At 30.4% G+C, this 24,337-nt stretch overlaps 2 protein-coding genes across 2 annotated transcripts in view; both read right to left on the minus strand.

The window, feature by feature from the left end:
- The window catches only part of asp (microtubule assembly factor abnormal spindle), a 101,812-nt gene extending 101,158 nt beyond the window's left edge, over window positions 1-654 (minus strand). Inside the window, exon 1 of the mRNA XM_075382224.1 lies at window positions 505-654. The gene's annotated coding sequence lies outside the window, so the exon portion shown is untranslated. The remainder of the gene's footprint in view (window positions 1-504) is intronic.
- Window positions 655-16,437: 15,783 nt separating this feature from the next.
- Window positions 16,438-24,337, minus strand: part of CstF64 (cleavage stimulation factor subunit 2 CstF64) — a 70,818-nt gene continuing 62,918 nt past the window's right edge. Inside the window, exons 8-10 of the mRNA XM_075382236.1 lie at window positions 22,615-22,676; window positions 22,268-22,410; window positions 16,438-17,062 (exon numbers count right to left, since the gene is read on the minus strand). Of these exons, the coding sequence (XP_075238351.1) occupies window positions 16,943-17,062; window positions 22,268-22,410; window positions 22,615-22,676 (325 nt within the window). The 3' untranslated portion in view covers window positions 16,438-16,942. The remainder of the gene's footprint in view (window positions 17,063-22,267; window positions 22,411-22,614; window positions 22,677-24,337) is intronic.

Below are 24,337 nucleotides of genomic sequence, written 5' to 3' on the forward strand. Positions count from 1 at the left end.
AAATTAGAAATAATATTTTCAATGTTGCTACAAAAAAAAACTAAATAAGTAAAAAACCATAATTCTATGAACAAATGCACAGTACATGAATATTTTTTGATTGTGGACATTCCCCTACATTTCGACAATAAATACCTAAGGGCAAACATTAAAATAACCACTATTGGCTAATAATCATTAAAATTTATCAATAAAAACAATATTTCCTTTATTCTTACAAAATAGTTCAACTTTTATTACATTTTACACATTTTTACAATGGTATAAAACTTAGAAACACACGAAATATCCTGTCCAAACGCTGCTTAATTCATTCAAGTATCACGTTTATAATTAAAATGTTAGAGAAAATTATTTTTTAAAATATGTAAATGTTCTACGAAATACAAAAATTTTGTCAATAACTGCAGTGAATGTCATTCAGTAAACATAAGTAACAATTCAGTCAACTCCGAACATAATTCAAATAAGAATACATAAATGATAAATTCAAATTTTACTTACCAAAGCTGAAATGAGATATATTTCATTTTATTACTGAAAAATCAATATTAATACTTGCTCATTTACTTATTACGTTGTAACTTATATATAAGCCTAAGAGTACTTAAAGATCACGTCTTAGCGTTAACTGGTTAACAGGCAGCATTTTAATTTAACGGAAAATATTACAAACTGATAGAATACAAATGACAGACGTACCAACCATACATTGAAACATTTTTTGGTCAACTTTTCATTTTCAACAAAATAATTTTTTTGATAAATATTTAAAAAAAATAACTACTCCCTAGAAATAAAGAAATTTACATTATAAAAATAAACTGGTACTCTTAGTTACAAGCATACATATAAATTAAGTTTAATTCCAACATTTGGTCATTCAAACGTTGCAGTTCACATTTATTACTTCCTTGTACAAAGTAAAAGCAGTATTGTGATCGCGAATATTTTCGTTGTTTCAGATTTCAACGGAAATATACATTTTGACCATCCCTGAAAAAATTTTGACTAGTTTCGACGTGACGTCTGTACGAACGAATCTCGCATAACTAAAAAACAATTAACGTAGAATGTTGAAATTTTAGATTTAGGAGTGATATAACATCTAGTTTTGCACCTCCCTTTTGATTGTAATCGACTAAACCAAAAGTGTCCGAAAAAGCCCAAAATCCAAAAAAAAAATTGGATTTTGGACTTTTTCTTAACTGCAATAATAAGGCCCTCAGTGAGAGCTTTTCAACAACTTATCATAAGTGGTACTTACTTTTATTGGTTCCAGAGTTACAGCCAAATATAATTTTAATTAATGAAATATTTGGATCTTATAAGGGAAGTTCGCATCAGTTCAAATCAGAGTTCATCTCTTTTTTTAACTTTTTTAATTTAAATATATTAATAATTTTTAATTCGTGATTGGTAAAACAGTTTGTAAAAAAAGAATATAAATTCTGAAATTTTCTACAACGTCCATAAACTTCTGCTTGTATTGCGAAAATGACGTTCTTTTGGTTTTCTGACTTTTTTTTTTAACCTCTGAGACCACCGCTAAGTATTACGACCAGATAAACCTGATTACATATTAGTCATCAATTTGGCCTCTGTCAGGATGCCACTGATGCAGATCCCTCGGCAGACATTTACATCAGTGTATTACACACCCTTCGTATAGTTTCCTTCAACCACAACCACCATAGTAAGGTACCACAGAAAAAGGTAATAGTAACACAGAAAAAAAGAGATTAGGTGTATGGAAAGAATGGAGAAATATAATACTTGTATCCAATTTTGTAATACTCTACTTTAATGTTGGTCATTTCATTATTTACTTATGAAATAATGGTCACCCATAACTATAATACAAGAAATAGAATGTTAAGTTTGTAACCTTACATTATTACATAACTTTAGGTTACATTACATAACTTACATTATTTGAATGTAAGTTATTTTATGTATACTCAAATATCATGGAAAAATTTCATATGACATTGGTACTTTTAATGATAGGACAAATGTTAAAAAAGCACTTTTTACCCTGTTGAAAAATTCATTTTTCTTCCCAATCATATGTAAGTCAGTTTCAGGTTTAGGATTAAATTTAAGTGTACCTTTGACTTGCTCTCTACTTAGAACTGAGCCTCTAACCCAGAATATGTTAGAGGCTCTGAACTACTGAAGTGAAGCAGGTAAACGGATAGGTTACCTGTCTTTAGTTAACATAGTAATTTAACCTCATACTACCTCATGTTAATGAGTCTGATGGTGTTAAAGGATGAAATGCCTTGATTTCCAGATACTGGTAATACCATTCTAATATGTCTCTTAGTTGATGTAGTTGTGAAAAAGAATGATATTGAATGGGTTGTTTGTCAGTTTTCCTATCTCACTTAACTGAAAATCAAAGAAAAAAGTAACAACAGCCTTAAGTGAATTAATACTACACCATACTGCTTCTATTTAGGTGGTTCAAATATTTTACAATCAGCCATCACCAAGATCCATACTAAAGTGACTTATGGTACTATGAGTGTTAATCGTAATTAAAATATCTATGAGAAAACTATATTCTTGAAAAAACTCCTCAGTCGGAGAGTAACCGTGAGTATGACCAAATTCTTGATAACATGAGAGCCAGAAAATGCTTTACTCACTAGAACGTTTGAGTATTCTCTTATTTTCATTCATCTCAACCAGTACCTCAAACATACTGAGCTTTGGTATTTTTTACCTACGAAGAAAGAATCACTAACATTGTACAGTAGCAACAACTTCATCTTTCAGATGGATATCAATTTTTAACACGCTCCAAATTACCATACTTCATTCCCTTTTATAGGTTGAGGGCCTGGAAGGGCATCTGAATTTAAAAGTTCTATCTTCAACATGCCCCCCCCCAAAAAAAGAAGAGATTATGTGAAAAGGAACTTAAAAATTATGTTTGCTTCAGGTAACTGAATGATTCTCAAATGTGCCTTATGGTTTTGCCCAATCTCTTCTATGATTGAGCAAGCCTATGCACGGTGTTCCTCATTAACGCTCACTGATATCGATTGGCGTCTAATAATGTTTTGCAATGACCACAACCAAAATATACATATGAATTGCTTATTTATGAAATACCATAAGTCATTTAGTGCAGATTTTTCAGGAGACAAAAAACTGTAAACAAAAATTTATGTAAAATCTACTGTAGAAACCTTTTTAACCATTTACTTACATACTAAAAAAATTGCTCCTTGGTGTTTTAACATTTTAAATATTGTTGACTAATGGTGTTTCAAAAATAAACACAATAGTTATCATAACATTATATTTTTAAAGAACAAAAATCACTGGATAACAGTTAATTATTTAATTCCTATGTAGTTTATATTTATAGTAAATGTATTTAAATTAGTAATGGTAAGAATCGTGAACGAGTCGTTCCTTCGATTCGATTCTTTATACTGAACGAAAGAATCGAGAATCGGTTTGCAGGAGAAACCGATTCTTAACAATGAAATGGATAGGCGACGGGAAACCAAAATCTTTCTCAATTACCATTCGATTCATACCAATATTTCTTATGCATAGCTTGTAGTGGGGGATCCTCCTACCACACCAAATTCTAGCCTGCGTTTATTTTATTTATTTATTTATTGTTTTCCACACGTGACGCATAACTTATTACATCACCATCACTAATGTTTATTGACATTCGGCAAATTTATTACTTCTGATTATAAAATATTTTCGTTAACTGTACTATTTAACTGAGTTAATCTTAAACTATTAAATTTTATCTTAAGCCCCATAAAAAGTTTTTTGTTTTATCATCAACAACGAATGAGAGCCAAATTTTTTTTTCAACTCATTAAAAGTATTTATATCTTTTTTTTCTTGTTAACCTTCTGAAGAACCGTCAGGAATTACTTCAGAAGGTGAATAATGGTGATATATATGAGTGTAAATGAAATGTAGTCATGTACAGTCTCAGGTCAACCAGTTCTGAAATGTGTGGTAAATTGAAACCCAACCACCAAAGGTCAACGGGATCCACGATCTAGTATTCAAAACCGTATGAAAGTCTTTACTAGGACTTAAACCTTAGAACTCTCGACTTCGAAATCGGCTGATTTGCGTAAACGCGTTCACTACTAGACCAAGTAAAAGTATTTATAACTAGAAAATTTATCTTTAACTAATTTCTCTAAAGCTATAAATGACAAAATGGATAATTAAAAATAATATAGCTTGTACCATACCTTATTTTTGAGCGAGCCATTGATTCCGTCTTTGTTCTTTTTTTATCACATCGATGTTATGATTTTATAATTACTTTGACGTTTTTATTAATACGGGCACAGTTACTTACACAGACACACACAAACATTTTGTTTTTAAAAATTTTTAGTTCTATTATCACAAAAAAATATTAATAAAAATTAATCAAAATAAATAATTAGTTAATACCTTTCAAACAAACTTTATAGTATTTTAAATATTTACATGTAGAAATATAATTTTTTCGAAATTCTTTGATGCAAGTTTATTTCGCCTTTCTGTTATTAACTGTCCCGCTTTTGAAAAAATTCGTTCACATGGAACAGAAGTTGCAGGAATGCAAAGTCTAGTTTGCATTATTTTGAATAATCTTGGATAAATTAACCGCCTTTCTTTCCACCAAGAGAGAGGATTTTGTGTTCTTGAGAGAAGCGGTTCATTTATATATTTATCTAGCTCTAAAATTCCTGCTGCTGTTGGGTTTGAATTGGTATTACTTTTTTAACAAAATCTTCCCATGCAGTTGAAATAGAGGGTTCAATAATTTCTTGTTCGGTTTCAAACCTATCGCCTTGTTCGATCTAAATACTTCGAACTTTCTGTGAAAGTTTTGTGTAAGCATTTTGGTAAAATGCCTCATCTTTAAAGCGAGGATCTAATAGCATGCTTTCAGGCAAAATATTATTATTTTCAACATCTTATATCTATGTTGCAGTTGGTCTAACATCTTGTTACATACTTTAACGATTTCAGAATTTTGAGTAGAAGATTTAGTCTTAAGTACATGTCTTGTCATCGCTCACATTAATAAACAGATTTTTGAAATAGTGGCAGTTTTTTGAGAACTTATTTCAATAGTTATCTCTTCAAACATTTACAATAATTTGCACATTTCAGCTATAACTATCCACTCATCAAATGTAATATTATTAAAAATAGAATTCACCAAAGCGATAATCGAAATTAGTGGTTCTTTTGTTTCTAATAATCTATTAAACATGTGCAGGAGTGAGTTCCATCAGGTAGGCACTTCCTGATTTAATTTTTTTAAATTCATTTGTCGCTGCATGTTTTGCAGTTTGGAACTTCGTTTAAAAAATTTGACAATTGCCTTCGATTTTACCACAATTGTTTTACTTCAGACACTGCTGCTTGGACAATTAAATTAATTGTATGCGCTAAGCAAGGAATATGACGTAGCTGACAATTGCGAATAGCAGCTTTTAAATTTACTGCATTGTCACTAACAACTGCTCCTATTTTGTCAATAATAGCCCATTCATTGAATTTACCATGTGATTCAATGGCAATGTTTTCAGCGGTATGTTGACTACAGATTTCCATACAAGTAATTGGGTTTTTAAATTGCAATCATGGTCAATGAAATGGATAGTTATGACCATATAATTATTATTTGAAACTGATGTCCAACTTTCAGTGGTTATTGCGCATGCTTCTATATTATATGACTTACGAATCTCACAAGAAATACTATCATATAATTGTGGAATTAAACTAGTTGTAATTGTTTTCCGACAAGGAAGCGAATACCCAGGGTTTAACATGTGAACAAACTTCTTGAATTCTTCACCTCAACGACTGAAATAGGTTGATATCCTTTACTTATTAACCTAATTAATTAAATATCTAACGCTCGGTTTTTACTTTGAGGGAAAGGTTTTGTAACAAAGGAAGTAACGGATAACTGTTGTGTTGTTTTTTTTGGACAAAGATATTATTGGATGCACAGAAGGATTAGGCGATTCAACAAGGTCTGTTAATTTAAGGCCTAATTGCTGCGATTCATTTGGTTCAGTTGTAATAGATGTAGTAGGTAAAAAATACCAAAGCTCAGTATGTATGTGAGGTACTGGTTGAGATGAATGAAAATAAGAGAATACTCAAACGTTCTAGTGAGTAAAGCATTTTCTGGCTCTCATGTTATCAAGAATTTGGTCATACTCACGGTATGACCAAATTCAGTCCCGACTGTGTCTCCTCAGTCTCCGACTGAGGAGTTTTTTCAAGAATATAGTTTTCTCATAGATATTTTAATTACGATTAACACTCATAGTACCATAAGTCACTTTAGTATGGATCTTGGTGATGGCTGATTGTAAAATATTTGAACCACCTAAATAGAAGCAGTATGGTGTAGTATTAATTCACTTAAGGCTGTTGTTACTTTTTTCTTTGATTTTCAGTTAAGTGAGATAGGAAAACTGACAAACAACCCATTTAATATCATTCTTTTTCACAACTACATCAACTAAGAGACATATTAGAATGGTATTACCAGTATCTGGAAATCAAGGCATTTCATCCTTTAACACCATCAGACTCATTAACAGGTTGTATGAGGTTAAATTACTATGTTAACTAAAGACAGGTAACCTATCCATTTACCTGCTTCACTTCAGTAGTTCAGAGCCTCTGACATATTCTGGGTTAGAGGGTCAGTTCTAAGTAGAGAGCAAGTCAAAGGTACACTTAAATTTAATCCTAAACCTGAAACTGACTTACATATGATTGGGAAGAAAAATGAATTTTTCAACAGGGTAAAAAGTGCTTTTTTAACATTTGTCCTATCATTAAAAGTACCAATGTCATATGAAATTTTTCCATATTTGAGTATACATAAAATAACTTACATTCAAATAATGTAAGTTATGTAATGTAACCTAAAGTTATGTAATAATGTAAGGTTACAAACTTAACATTCTATTTCTTGTATTATAGTTATGGGTGACCATTATTTCATAAGTAAATAATGAAATGACCAACATTAAAGTAGAGTATTACAAAATTGGATACAAGTATTATATTTCTCCATTCTTTCCATACACCTAATCTCTTTTTTCTGAGTTACTATTACCTTTTTCTGTGGTACCTACTATGGTGGTTGTGGTTGAAGGAAACTATACGAAGGGTGTGTAATACACTGATGTAAATGTCTGCCGAGGGATCTGTATCAGTGGCATCCTGACAGAGGCCAAATTGATGACTAATATGTAATCAGGTTTATCTGGTCTAAGACAACCTTCTGTAAAGCCTCTCAGCGCTGGGAATGGAGGGGGTATTGTGGTGACCTGGATCATCACAAGGAGGGTATCTTCCTCTATGGGGATCAGGATGGTTCTAAACCAGTTACTGGCTGTATCAATTGTACCTATTTCTAACAATTTTTGTAGAAGAGTGTGTACCTATTCATCTGCAGAGAATCTGTAGAAACTGACCTACTGCTTTAACAAAATTTTTTATTACATTAGTCAAAAGAACTGAATTGCACCTTATGATTACGTCAATACACATTCAGTCTTTCTTAGTGTAAGCAATAAAATTAACTGACACTACACAGACAATCAATCATAGCTTTGACAACAACGATGTAGTAGTAAAATTAATTACTTAACAGTAGATGTGGCCAGAGGTTTACTGTGAAGAGAAAGCCTAATAGCAATGTAGTTGACATGTTTCCAAAAATTTGTTAACATCAAAAAACAATTCTTAAATCCAAAATATTTTATTGACAATATCATCACACCAAAAATTATTAGTATGTGCTTAAATAGAAGCATTCTTCCTGACAGTAGAAGCTATAATTAAAATAATTTTTGGGGGTATGTTCTAATGATCTTCAGTATTGATAACATCATAGTGAAGTCATAAATTTAACAGTGTTAGTGTTCAACTATTATTATACGTATTTTTTTTACAAAAGAGAGAATAATTAGTGGGGCAGTGAGGATATACATTAAAACTGGAAGATTTTATTCAATTGTCATGTAAAGTGATAATACATTTTTTGTTATCATATAATGTTGAGACTATGTTGGCATGCAGTAGTATGTTCTTTGATGGTGGTTGTAATGCTATTCAAAATTTAACCCATACTAAGGGGTGTTAATACCCCCTAAACCCTAGAGGTTTTTATTTAAATTACCCTCTTTATTTGTTATACAAATTATCCGCATCTGAGAAAATGGAAACCTTTGGGAATACACAGGAACATATGGGTATAGCCTCTAAAAGTATGGAAGAATCTAGGAAATGCATTTAAAGTCCTAGATTAGGTGAAGGAATAATTCAATCACCTCCCCGTGATAGTGAGGGGATAACAACTGTATATATTAATAATTTTTAATATATATATATATATATATATATATATAAGTGGCTAACAGAGTTACTCCTGTATAAGGTGCTTCCCCATTACAAGTGTTGGGTAAATTACAACAAAAAATGAAACATAGCTCGTTTGCCAAAGTATTGGACTTTATTAACATCATTATTATCTAGTTTAGTTCAGTCTCAAAATGTTCACTCATATACAAACTATAAAATTTACAATATTTAATAATTTACTTTTAAAAGAAAAATTAAATCCACAGGAAAATAATTATGTAACAAAAATCTGAAGACCCATTTCTTTTTGTAATTTTTATTTTAACAGTTAAACTGTATTAGGAGCAATTTAACCTGAAATTAAGCAAAACTAGTAGTCTATTATTAAACATACAACCTGGTGTAAGGCAGTAATGTCTGAAAACAACATAAAAAACTTAAAACACTGATAAAAATGTACACACAAAAAAGTTAAACCACAAAACACAAATGTACGCCAAGACATTTTTTTTTTTCAACCAGCAGAAATTGTTTTTTAGTTTTGATACTTATTAATATTTAAAATAAGATGTTCAATATTTCAGACCTTCTATTAACTATTATCACCACCAAATAAAAAAAAGTAGGTTTTAATTTTAAAAATGAAAAAAAAACAAAAATTCAGATTTTTAAGACTGGAAAATTTCAGACGACACTTAAAGAATAGTGAAATCACGAGAAAGAAAACGAGAACGAGTCGCAGGCAGAACATCTGCACACAGTAGAAGTCTGACCTGCACTGCCGAAGGTGGTGTGATGAGAAGAAGGGGAAGCAAACTAGTCCGTAGACAGAAGAGTGTGTGTGTGTTGACGACAACAGGTAGTGTGCAAGTGTTAGTGCGGGAAAGAAACAGCATAAACAGGAAGTTTGGGAACGATTAGAGAAACGTGGGGAATTCGGGAACGATAAACATAACAAAGATTTTTTTTATAAACAAGCAGACTATTAAAACAATTACGTATAATGACTAATAAAATAGTTTCTGAATACGAACACGTTGAGGAATGACATCATCGCAGATAAAGATAATTAGACTTTTAGAAACTTTGACAACAACATTAAAATTGGAGATAGCAAAACAGTTATGACTAATTTGGCTAAATAGGAATTGTTTTTATGAATCATTAAGACTACAGCAGACAAAATAGAAAATTACGGTGAACTTAACACTACGAGAAGACCTTGAATTTATTGGATTAAAGCTACTTTACGCATTGGCGTAAACAAGTGTCTCCTTAGAGGTGGATGAGCAGTATTAGGTATAGAACACTTTATTGCCCTGGGAGTGGGAAACTGCCCCCAAAAGTGAAGGAACTTCTTCAGGCAGCAATTGGATTAGAATGCAGAAGGCGATGAAAACCACTGTATTAAAGATCCTAGTGATAACACCTTGCATTATGCTATGGTACTGGCTTCTTCAGTTAAATATTCCGTTGTTAAAATAACTTTACATTCGGATCTCCAGAATAAACAACAAAAGAAGTTAAAGGAATGATTGTGAATAGGAACTTGGAATGTCAAGACTTTGTTAAAAGTGGAAAGTTAGAGAATCTCAAGAAGAAGAATATAAATAAAGTAGAAATATCTGGACTAAGTGAAGTAAGATGGCAAGGACAGGGAGAAGTTAATATAGTATATTCAGGAAGAAAGAAAGAAATGAAGTGGTGACAATTATGAGGAATGAAATGTCAAAATGGGTGCAGAAAGTATGTTATATAAATGATAGTTTGTTATTAAAAGATTTAGTTATAGTGCAAGTATAAATGCCAATAATGAATTATGAAGATGATATTGAAGAGATCTATGAAAGGATTAAATATAAAATAAAATCCCAAAAGGACTGTGGAAAGTACTGATGGGAGACTGGAAAGAAATGGTCACAGAAGGTGAAGTGGAAAGTATGGTAGGAAAATTTATCTTTAAGGATAAGGAATGTAAGAGGAACAGATTAGTAGAATTTTACCAACAGAAAAAAATTATTTATAACCAACACTTGGTTCAAATATTGTAAAAGGAGATAAATCTCACTATCAAGTAGATATCTTAGTAGATTAAAGGTATACAATTGCTTTTAAGAAAGTCAGTGGATTACCAGGTGCAGATATCAATCATGTGCTATTTATGATATAACTGAGAATAGCGAAAATGAAGGTAATTAAGAAATAGAACTTAGAAAATTTTGAAGAATCAGAATGAGGAAAACTGTATCCTATTGCATGTAAGTGAAGCATGATGATGACACAGAGGGAAAGGAATTGGATTCAGGCTTTTGAGATATGGGGAATGAACAAGTAAGATGGAAAGATAAAGTGAGGAATGAGAAAGTAATGAACATGATTAAAGAAAAATTAGCACTTATATGGGAAGTACACAAAAAGAAACTAGTTAGGACATATGGTTAGAGCAGTGTTTCTCAACCTGTGGTGTGCATGGTAACACTAAATGGAGGGCATGAGTATATCAAAAAGAAAATATTTAAAAAAATTATTAATTTACTGAAAGGAAAGCAAAACAAAATACATTCTGACATAATGTATTAGGACGTAATGTAAATACACATTTACACTAAATGTATATACACTTATAAATAGGGTTGTATCAGTACTAGACAATGAATTTAATAATTAACCTATTGATACCAAATTAAAAACAATCTTAATTTATTAGTGACTCTCTTTGGCTTGTCTTGCAGAGTAAAGTTTTTCAAAGGAAGGTTTAATGTTAGAAATAGACACTCTTGAGTTCTTTTTTCATATTTATCAAAGATCTATATTTTGTCTTCAAAGCAGCCACTGCAGAAAATTGGTTTCACAAGGTAGGAAACCGAAGGTGTTGAAAATGGTAATAATATACGAAATGCTCTTGTTTTCAGTGCAAAAAACTGCAAAAAAAGTGCAAACAGTCCAAAACAGTGAAAAAAAACAGTTCTTCTAGTGCTGACATACCATCACAAAATCAAACATAGGCAATGAAATGAGCATCTTTATTGCTACCTATTGGCTTATCAAGCTGAATTGAAAACAATTTGTCACGCAACTTCCCAAAAAGCTGATGCTTACATCTTCAGTTATATCACCAATTCGGCAGGCAACAGTATCATTTGAATGAGGTATAGACTGCAGCTGTTTGGCAAAATTATCTGCAAATATAGTTTCTACAATCTGAATCGCAGCAGGCAAAATAAGTTCTTGACAAATGGCGTGAGGCTTGTTTACAACTGGCTATTTTATATGAAACTTAAGAGGCAAGTAAAGCTTTTTCATTCACAAAGTTTTTTTAAAAATTATGTTTGCTTTTCATATTTTTTAAATTTTAATTTGAAGAATTCTCGAGGTTTGTTTTTGTACCCATTATGAAGCATTTCCAAATGTCGTTTAAGTTTATTAGATTTCATGCTGTCAGCTGCCAAAATTTTTGAGCAATTGACACAAAGGGGTCTTTCTTCTTCATTTCCTTCAGTACTGGTAAACCCAAAATTTAAGTATTCTCGAGAATATTTTCTTGATTTTATTTTCAGAACCATGCCATCTGTGCACTTGTTGATGCTTCAGTATTGTCTAATACTTGCTTACACCCACTTAAAAATTAATCCATGATTTTATGTAAATTTACTGCCATAAATATTTAAAACTGTGAAATGCAATTAAGATGCAAATTACAACATACACATTAACAATAGATTTGATAGCAATAGAAGGATCGACTCGACTGAGACTGGCTGGAATTGAATAAGGTGCAGCATTTATACATGTTTGCGTAAATGTTCCAGAATATTCAAGACAAATCGGAACTTTTTGCGAAGCCGTGAGAATGTCCGATATGGTGGATGTAAGACAGAGAGAAATAGAGAAGTATCGATTCTGGTTTTGTAAATGCAGTGGATCAGTATTGCCAAATATCAATAAATTTACTTATTCTTGGGAATTTGTAAAGTTTTTAATTAAGAATGTAGTATAGTTTTTGTGTTAAAATACATTATTATTGGATGAGAGGGGGGTGTGATGAAAATTATGATTGAAAATTGGGTCGGAAATACTGAAAGTTTGAGAAATGTTGGATTAGAGGAATAGGAATTTTAACAACTGCATTGAAAGGGTCAATAGGAAATCAGAAGCAAGGCAGACATAGAATGAAGGTGAAACTTAACACAAAGTGAAGCTTGGAAACTACAAGGGGATGAAGAAGGCTTGAGATACAGCGGTGGTGTAAGGGACATGCCAACAGCCAGAACACGAGATTATGATGATAAAAATAGATACTAAGGGTTGTTAATTTTTAGCAAAATATTAATTTATTTATACAGTAATAACAAGTAACAATACAGTGGCTGTTACCTGGATAATAATACTATGGTAATACTACTGATAACAATAACTATGATGGATGATAATGAATTTTGTAGAAAATGTAATGGCTGAGCAGGACTTGAATCCACAACGTTCATATGAATGGTAGAGATGGCACCACTGAATCAGACAGGCTTGCTAATCATACATACATTTTTAGGATCAATAACGATTAGGTATGGAACCAAAACAAGCAAATGAAAGGTGAAGTATTACTTAGTTATTAGTAATAGATTTTTATAGAAATCATTAAAATAGCTGTTCATAATGTGGTATAAATCTGAATTATGCTTCTTTTATGTCTGGTTCAATATCATATAGAAGTTTTTAACATTTTGATTGTATTTTACATGAAAGCAGTTCATATATTTTTATAAATTATTTGTTAGTTCTTTTTAAACTTTCTTACTTAATTTTTAATATTTTATGTAGAAAGAGATGTTTGTAAAAAACTACTTTTTTCCTTTACCTTCCAATTTCTCCAAGAAAAATCTGCTGACTTAATTTCATGCAAAATATTCTATAGGAAAAACCTAGTAAATCAGTTCATTAGTCTGAGGGCTGATACAACAACCTTAGTACAAATATTTTCATCATGATTAAAATTCTTAAATATCTGCTAAAAACAGAACATAAAATAAAGATTAAAATATGAAGTTTGTTAGACAAGGACTCAAAAAGAAAAAAAAAAGAAAAGAAATACAATATACAAATGCGTAATATATTATAAATCAAAATCAAAGGTTCCTGACAAGAAGTATTTTGAACCTTCTACTTTTATACCTCAGTAAGTTGAAGGGAAACCTACTTTAAAATGTGCAAAAGAATTTCACTTATCAAAATCACTTATTTTGAGAAACAGTAAAAGTAGAAGTTTTGAATTCTAAATAATGCAATTGTACGGTATCGTTGCACTAATCACTAAAATAACATCAAATATAATTTGCTCGGATAAGCTGTAAAAATTTTTTTTCCTGTTTTATAAAAGAAATCCACAGGGTGTAATGTTTAGCATCAGAATTTTAAATTCCTCCAAAATAAAAACTTTAACAAAAGCCAGATTGACCTTCACAAGGTGCACCTGGATATATCTGGAACAAATAGAAGAAATTTGTTCAGTGAACTGAATTTAACCAAACTTCACAACTTTATCTATTATCTAGTCATACTCCACTACCACCTCACTAGATCACATCTGGAATTATAACTTGGGATTTAGTCCCACCACAGATGACCTTCATAGTCAACCATGAAAGGTCTTTTAATGAATACCAATGGCTGAACCAAGCAACACCAGAGTTCTGAGAAGGCATCACTTGATATGAAGGGCTGCCACTTTGAAGATAACATGCGATCGGAAGCCCTGAAATGCCCTAATGCTGCACACATGAACAAGAACAATCCAAAATCAAACTGAAGCAAATCATCTATATTTCCACACATAATGTAAAGTCATTTATGCAAACTGGTAAACTAAAAATAATAACCGACCTAATGAACCAACACAAAATTATCATCATGGGACTGCAGGGAAATAAGAAACATTGACCAGGCGACATGGAATCTCAAGGATATAGGCTCTATAAAGGTATACTTGGAGAGAGAGTGAATAAAATTGTCTCATTGGTTGAAATAGGTTTTTTGTTTAGCCTCAAAATAATAAAGTCTGTATAAGAATTCAAGTCATAATTCCCAAGAATGTAAACAATCAATTTAAAAGCATCTAATAACAAATCTACACCATAATAAATGGCCACGGCTGCACTAATAATAATAACAAATCTCTGAAAGACCATAAAGAAACAAAAAAGTAATGGGACTATTTGACCAAACCATAAATAACATCCCCAAAAATCATATTAAACAACTAATTGGAGACTTCAACTCTCAACTAGCAGAGAAAGAAGATACTGTGACATCATCGGAAAATGGCCTGCTCAAAAGAGAACAAATGAAATTAGACAGGCTCATTGATCTCTGCAGAAACTACAACCTAATCTATAAATCCACATATTTGAAGAGGAATCCTCAAAATCTGGAAACACCCCAAGTACACTAAAGGAGAATGGCAACTAGACCATGTCTTCATGGACAAACACCACCAAAGAGATCTACAATGTAAAAGTCCTCCAAGGAGTAGATACAGGCTCAGTTCACTACGCAATCAAAATTAAATTCACTCCCCAAAGAAAGCAACAAAACCAAGACCCTAAAACTAAAAGAAAAATAAATCTTATCCAACTAATCAGGAATGAAAATTACCAAAATGCAACCAAAAAAATAACAATCATGGATAACCTCGAAGGCCTAGTCAACAACCTTAAACAAACTGCAGAACTTGTCCCCAATAAAACGCTGTAAAAAGCATCAATGGTAGAACAGCGAATGTGATGAAACAGTGGAGAAGGGACATCGAGTATGGCTATTACACCAATTGCAAAAATCATATCCATCCTTCCAAAATCTAGTAAAACAAAGAAAAGAAACTGTAAGGAAAATAAAAAGACAACACCATAAAGACACACTGAAATCAGTAAAAGAAGAATTCAAAACAACACCGTAAAACCTTCAAAAACAACTCCAAAAATGCAACCCCCAACCCTACTAATTATGTATGAGAACCATAATCTGGCCATTAACAGTAAGTAAGCACAGAAATCTTAAGTAGATATTCCGTTTCAGATCAAAACAGGGCAGTGTAAAGGTGATGGACTCTCACCATTACTGTTCAATTGTCCTCTGGAAAGGGTAATGAGGGAATAGTTCAAAAAACATCCCCAAAAATAAAAACAAAATGCTTTGGTTTTGCCAGGGACTTGGCACTGCTAGCAAACATTGACGAAACTAAAATACAGATATTAGAACTTGAAAACATTGCAAATAAAATTGGACTTAAAATATCATTCAAAAAGGCAGAAATTTCCTCCCAAAAACAAACACAATTAAAAGAAGTAAAAATAAATGGTAATAAAGTCAAAATAGTAACCAAATTTAAATACCTCATAGAAATAATAACAAATAACCTAAATAAAAAAAACCTCAACCAAAACAAGAACAAACTAACTAAAGCACAAAAATTAACCTGGTACATCTACAGTAATAAATGTCTATCCATAAATGCAAAAATAAGACACTACAACAAAGTTATAAATCACAAGCCATATATGCAGCAGAAACACTCTTCCACCTGACCAAACAATCAAAGACCGACAGACTCCGGAAAATCAAAAGAATAATAAGAACCTGTACAAACAATAAGTACCAGAAAGATGGGTAGTGGTGGATCATGCCGAAATAAGTTGTGTACAGAGTTAGAACCCATCACTAGTACCATGTGTAAGAGGAGACTGGGATTCTTTGGATATCATGAGGATGCAAGATTTGACACTTCTGAAACAACTGGTAAGCTGGTTAAAGTACAATCTCAACTTGCAAAACACAAAGACAGAATGCAGATGGATCAGAGAAATAAGAGAGGATCTGAAGGTCTTATATCAGAAGACACCACAGACAAGATAAAATTAAACAAACAAATCAAGAACAAAAACACTCACAAGAAAGAAACTCACAACATGAATATTTTCAACACCAGAAAGGGCATGGAGATTGGAAATATGATAAAGTAAAAGGTATGAAAAGAAAACCACATAAAATGAGAAATTTCTAAAATGTAAATTACATTTATTCTGCTCACATTCCCATCTTCCACACAATTTCATTTTTTGGGCATCCATGTTGAAAGGAATATTTTTTTTTATATATAGTTATTACTCGTAACAAAAATTACATCTTAACTAAATTTTTAATAATTCTTTTTAAATAATATTTTAAATTTGAAAAATCATTTTCTCAACACAGCTTAATAAAACAAAACTAATAAATTTGTAAATTTTTATTTTACTTTAAGATTCATTAAATTTTTTCTATTATTTTTATAGTGGTGATTTGATATATTATTTTAATGTCATGAAATGTTTGAAAGATGGTAGAGATGTCTATTTTACTGAGGAAGTGAAGACTTTTACTGCTTCTAGTGAAGCCACTAATTAAATATAATTTACAACCACAATTTTATTTCACTTTTAATCATCATTAATTACTCATATTAACATTAAAAATATGTAAAAGTTACAATAATAATAAAAAGTTTGTTTAGCCATAAAATTTATCGCTGTGTGCTTTTAGCAATTTGTTCCTTAAGAACAAGGATACTCTGACGTTGTTCTGGAGGTAGCATTGAGATCTGTTCATCAGACAACTGCAATACTTGCATTATCAAAGCAGCCTGGAAAAACATAAAATAAAATGATTGAATTAGATGATTAATATTAATAATATTGTTTATTGTGCAATAAGAAATTTTAAAATAGTTTAACAAAAGAGAAAACAAAATAGTTATTTGATTTTCAAAAAATTAATTTAAAAAATCACACCAGCTGCTGATACAAAAAATTTTTTTTCGCATGTACATGTTGCAATCTGTACAATTAGTGAACAATATCAATAAAATAAATATGATTAAAATAAACAAAATAACACTTTTTTTTCTTTTGTTATAATGGATTTTCATTAAGTAATGGCTTCATCCACTGATTATTTAAAAATATTGTGTTAATATTTTTTTAAATTAATTATTTCTAACACTTCATCATAAAGGTCAATTCTAATAAAAACAAATAATTACAAAAGTAACTTTCTACAGCAATTTAATTAAACTTTATACAGTCTCTTGATTAGATTAATCCAATATAAAACATATATATATATATATTTTTTTTTATTGTGCACGTGCACGCGCACACATAACATTAAGTACATCACAGAGATGACTTTAGTACACTTAATTTCTTAACAGTATTGCGATATCACTTAGTACAATATTTACAGTCTGCAAAGTGGAGAATTAGAGCATTTTTTGGAAAATGGAAAATCTAGAAATTCATTAAATACTCTTTAAAAATACGATTAAATACTCTTTTCTGAAAGGCTAAGTGCAAAAAGGAAATTAAAGAAGTAGTTGATATAGCATTGGGAGACTCTTCTCCCTAAAATACAACAATTAAATGCTGGGTTGCAGAGTTTAAAATGGGTTGAACATGCAGTAGTGATGAACCACGAAGTGGATACCCTTTTGAAATGACTACCCCAGAAATGACAGAAAAGAGAAAAGTGCATAAAATTGTTTTGGTAGATCAACAAGTGACAATGAGCGAGTTGGTAGAGTCTATAAGCACATCAACAAAATGAATGCTCAATATTTTGAATGAACATTTGGGCATGAACAAGCTGTGCACTAAATGGGTGCTGCATTTGCTCATACCTGACCAAAAACAGTGCTGAAAAAACATTTCTGCGCAATCCAGAGGAATTTTTACGCCAATTTGAGACAATCTGTGTAACTTGGGTTCATCACTACAATCTCGAGATAAAACAGCAATCAAAACAATGGATTGAAAAAAGTCAACCTGTTCCAAAAAAAGTGAAAACAACTTTTTGTGTGAAAAAGTTATGGCAACTGTTTTTTTGTGATGCATGTGGAATAATTTTCATTGATTATCTTAAGAAGGGTGAAACAATACATGATGAACATTATGTGATCCGATTGAAGTATCTCAGCAATTAATTAAGGAAAAACATCATTTGCAAAAAAATGTTTTTCCATCAAGACAACGCCCCAGATCACACTTCAGTCATTACAATGACAAAAATCAACAAATTATGGCTCAAATTACTCAAACACCTTCCATAATCACCTGAACTGGCTCCCAGTAACTATCATTTGTTTCCTAATCTAAAATAATGGCCTGGAGGGAAGAGCCAACAATGAAGTTACTGTCGCTGAAGATGGTTATTTTAAGGAGTTGGATAAGTAGATGTACCAAATTAGCAAAAAAAACTCTAGTGGAACACTGTGCTAAGTATATGAATAGACCCTAATGGTGATTATGTTGAAATAAAATCAAAATATTCCTTGAAAAATGTTGTTTTCTTATCCAAGCCAGGGACTTTTCACTCTGCCCTTGTATGTAGTGAAAGTTTAAATATCACAGTGCATTAATGTTTTCTACTAACTTAAATAAAGCATCATGGTGGTATATCTTGAAGGATAATTAAATGAACATATTCATCAATTATATCTGTTTTATTTTTGCCTACAAACAGATAAGTATTAGTATTTTACTGCATGAATAAAATTTTGATGTTGAAGAAACGATATCACCACAACCTTCAAAAACAATCTGGTGTGATCATTAAAATGAGTTTTAAAAACAATGATGTAAAACCTAATAATAATTAATTAAAAATGATTTTTATAAATTCTAATCAGCTTTCTTGAAAAGTAAAAGAACTCTACCGTTACAACTTTTGTTAGCAATACCCAGGAGTTATCGACCTTCATGATTATAACTGGACGATATACTATTATACATCCATATTTATTTGAAGTAAATTTTATGTTTTGAAACCATAGTAAAGATATCTATTTTTACTTACTAAGTATTACGTAAAACCACTACAGCATTTTATTGTAATTAACAAATAACAATTATTCGCCTAATTACTTACATTAATTAAGATAAGAATTTTATTATTTGCAAATAATGCCTCAATGTTTGGAAAATTTTGAGGAAATTTAAATCATAAGGTCTATGTCTGCCAACTCATATGTGCATTGCATATAAGTGTATATGTTCATATGAAAAAAGGTGGAAAAAATCTGTAGTTTTCCCTTAAAAAATCTTGATTGAAACAAAAGTGGTTTTCAAATAAATTTTTTTTATTTACAAAATATAATTGCTATTAGATGAAAAAAATCTCATATCTTTTATACAATACAATGTTATACATCATTGCTATCAATTCCATGCAAACTTTCCTCATCATCATTATCTATACTTATATTGCTATCTGACATTTCTGCCTCCAAATCAGTATCATCATTATGAAATATAATCAGCATTATCATCATTACATAATATTTCACTAATACTACAAGGTAATACTGCCAGTAAACCATAGAAATTCATATTTATCATTATTTAAAAGTCATCCGTGTTCTTCCGGTATCAATTGCAATGGCATTCACTTGTGTGATCTTGGCCAGATATTACAAACATAGCCAACTCTTAAAATGTGTTGTTCAAATTCAAAATAGCAAGGAGAAAACTTGTTGTATCAAAATTGTTTAAACGTTTCTTTTTAAACTGCTTATCAATATTTTTTATTTCGCAATTTTTCAATAATAATTTAAATCAAGCTTTACGGTTGCTAGTAAGCAACCGTTAATAATGCATTTTGGTTCTTACTAGTAACCCCATACACATTTGACATTTACTGAGCTCTATAAAAGATTTTTGCATTTCTTCATATTTCTGAAGAAATTTAAATAGATGCAATTTTCCCTTTTTAAAAAAGGATGGATTATAATCACATCCTCCAAAGGCATTATCCTGGAAGTGCTTTGTAGAGAGATTCACCCATTAACTACAAATTTTATTAATATTTATTACATTTCGTTTACCTGAAACTCCATAGATATAATGTTATGAAAATTTCCTAATAGTTAATCAAAATATCTGTATCGGAACATTTTATTGAAATGTTAGAATCATGATCAATTTTACAAAAATGAAAATTATTTTTGTGTTCGCTTCTACGTGTTTCGGACAAGAAAACTCTTCACTGATTGACTGCGTGAGTTGGCCATTAACAACTTTGTATCAATAACACTTATCAAAATTCACAAAAACAGTTTTATCTTTAAGAAATTCAATAAAAGGTGTTGATTATTCCAGTGATTTATTATACAATTAATTAATGCATTTTAGTTCCTTGTATGAACTAAAGGAAGTATGATTGTGAAAAATTATGGTTTTCAGATGTCAACGGAAATATCCATTTTGAACATCCCTGAATCTATTTTGACTAGTTTCAGTATGACATCTGTACGTATGTATCTCGCATAACTCAAAAACAATTAGCCATAGGATGTTAAAATTTTGGATTTAGAGCTGCTCTAACATCTAGTTGAGCACCTCCCCTTTTGATTGCAATTGACTCTGGACCAAAAGGGTCCAAAAAAACCCCAAAATACAGAAAAATTTGAATTTTGGACTTTTTCTTAATTGCAGTAATAAGCCCTCATTGAGAGCTTTTTGATAGTGGTACTTATTTTCATTGGTTCCAGAGTTATAGCCAAACAAAATTTTAATTAATGAAATATTTGGATCTTACAAGGGGAAAGTGGTATATCGGTTCAAATCCAATTTCATCTCCTTTTTCTTTAATTTAAATAAATTGATTTATTAATAATTATTAACCTCTGATTGTAAAAATGTTTTTACAATAAATAATAATTCAATAACAACAATAAAAAAAAAATATGAAAAAATATCAGAAGTTATTAATGAAATAAAATTTTATGTACTTTTCATTTAAACAAATGTATATGTAATTTAACAGGGATATAAGGAAGTCATGTGGTGTCCACATCAGATTTTTTATGATTAATTTACCACATAAACTAAAAACTTGGGCATGGAAATATGGAATAGAAATTTAGTCTTAAGTATTGTAATTATCAGATAAACATGATCATAGTTCACAAAAGATAGCAAATAATAAGTTGAGAGTTGGGTGTGCAATCAAACATTTCTGTACCAGCTGTACTAGCAGCAAAGGATTTGTTAAGGAAGTATTTTCAGCAAAACAGTTTGAAAATCTTAACTGGTAATAAAATAATAATATAGGATGGATCTGACTCAAAAGTTCCTTTACTTTATGAAGTAGATAAAGCTATCAGAGAGTTAAATTATATGAGTAAATTTTAGCAAACGTTGCTGGTTAGGGCAAGCATATACTGCAAGTTTTGATTTTGTGTTTAATGTACAAAGGGATTTGTGTAATGTTTTAAATAATTTAACTGAATATATGAAGACTTTAATAGGTACTTTAAAAGAAATCGTTATACTAAGCAGGGTTTACATTTAAAAATAAAGAGAAAGGAAATTGTCAGTACCAGTTGTTTCATTGTATAAAAAAATACAATTATTTTAAAAACAAAAAAAGTATATTTGTAAATATACTTTTAATATTTATAAATAAACTTACTATATTTATAAATATAAAATTATACTTACACAGTGAATTTTTATCAATTTAAACACAAGGTAACACTGAAAGAATTTTGAATTAATTTAGCTTGAAATTACAGATAACTGTCTGCCTCCAAATTTTCAAAGTTGTCTTTCAATATTCTCATTTATTTCATGGAATATCAATTAAGTACCAATTATAATTATTTTCTAATAATTAATAAAACATAATTAATTGACTATTTAACTGTAAAAGAATAATTAATTATGCATCTTTTATTAACCATCTTAAGTAGTTATAGGTAATGTCTCAGTAACTAAGTAAAATATAAAAAAATTACAAGACTCCAACTCGCTCATCAGAAAATTACTAGTAAATAATACATTTTTTTTACCTTTTCCTGATCAGTTGCACCAGATGGAATACCAGCAGGAAGTCGTGGTTGTTGCTGCATTGAAGCTGGAGGTGCAACTGGCTGTGGAGGTATTGGTGGAGCTACAGGTCGTGGCACAGGAGCTGGAGGTACAGGGACCATACCTGTATAAAAATTACATCAAATCATAAACATAAATTTTAAGTACATTTAAATAATTAATTATTTACTTCACTGGAAAGCTTTAAAATGATTGCATTAGAAAAATGATCAGAAAAAAACAGATTTATACTACCACAATTGTTTCTTAAATTCATGTTAGAGATAACTTTAACCTAATAAAAACTTCTGATAAGTAGGGAACTCACCAGCTCTTGGATCCCTCTGGAATCTATCAGGAGCAATAGGACCTCGAGGATCACGTCCAAAGCTGTAAAAAATTTAAGAGCTATATGAGAAAGTATTAAACGGAAAACACTGCTCACATTTTTAAATAGGGTAACCTTATAAAATGGTGACTCCCACAACTAAAATAATTCAGAGTTTAATCATTTTTGCAATCATTTCCAGTTATTGAAATAATAGACAGCAAAAATACAATTAAATATTACCGATTCATACTGAAATTTAAACTTGCAGAATGCTATAAAACAAATTAATTTCTCTGTGATACCATTAAAGACTGATTGCCAATAATATACTCTGGTTGTATCAGTAAAACGTTTATGCAAATGAATTAAGTATAACACACAATACTAATATACAAAATAAATTTTATGTTTTTGTTAAGTTGTTTAATATACTAAACCACGCAAACAAATGGAGTGTTTCAATTATGTTATTTGAGAACAACCTGACTTTTTTTGCTGCATTGTTTTTGAATTTCTTTTTCACTATTTTTTTCTCCATTTGACTAAAAATAATATTACTAAAATCAGTGTTAATATTCGTAAATTTTAATAAAAATTCAATGTGTTTTTTGTGTGTCATTTAATTACACAGTTTCAATATTTTTTTACAGTTTTCTTTTTCTTCACTAATTATCTTCAGGAGTTCACTAGTTAAATATTTGTCTGTAGTTATTTATTTGCCTATCTGCATGGTGTTCCTGAGTTCATCTTTATCAGATCTAGCCATCCTCAAATAATTTTCTTGTAGATTCACTTTTTCTGTTTTTCCATACATCAATAATTGCATCTATTTCTACCTCTTTCAAACTTGCGATGCAGTCAAAAAATGTTTATTTATATTGTAATTTTTTATGTATGAAAAAACTGTCATTTTTTCATACATCTGTTGGCAATTATGGGTGACTCCTTAATCCATTGTTATTATTATTGATGATTAGCACTATTTGGTATGAATAAAAAAGTACCAAAAAATGATTCAGCCTTGGAAAATAAGTAAGAAAAATGCAAGGATAAATACCACTAGCTGAAACTTAGATAAAACTGATTTTTCTAGATCATCAAAATTGATAATATCGAGTACTTTTCCTAAAATTGAAATTTTTTGTTGCTGTTGGTATTAAGCTATTAATGATCATACTAACTGATTACATCTAAATCACTACCTAGTAATCAATGATAAATTCTGAACATATCAATTTTCTAATACCATGCATAATAATTTTAATACTACTGTAAAAGTACAGTGGCATTAATAAGATGCTTGAATTATGTACAGTTTGATCTACAAAATGCTTATTCACAATTTTTGAACATCTACAATAGGAAAAGGAAGACCAAAGAGCAGATGGACTAATGATTTTGAAAGACAGAGGGAAAACTGTATGAAACTGATCTAAGATCAAAACAAATTGTGAAAAAGTATCAAGGGACTAAATGAAGAAAACACATAATGTAAAAAGTGCTACAAAATGTTTGATTATAACTGACTTGGAATTTGGAACGGGGATTGATATAAAAAATATCAATTCCCTAAAAATTCTAATAAAAAATATTTTTTTTATTAGAATTTAAAATTCTAATTATTAGAGGACATATGCTGCAAACATTAATCAGGTAACCAGTGTTGATTTAATCAGTATTCTGAGTATATATTACTGATAAAAAAAGAAAAAATTCACTA

This window comes from Lycorma delicatula, chromosome 1 (assembly GCF_047948215.1).
Source record: "Lycorma delicatula isolate Av1 chromosome 1, ASM4794821v1, whole genome shotgun sequence".
In the NCBI taxonomy this organism is placed as follows: domain Eukaryota; kingdom Metazoa; phylum Arthropoda; class Insecta; order Hemiptera; family Fulgoridae; genus Lycorma; species Lycorma delicatula.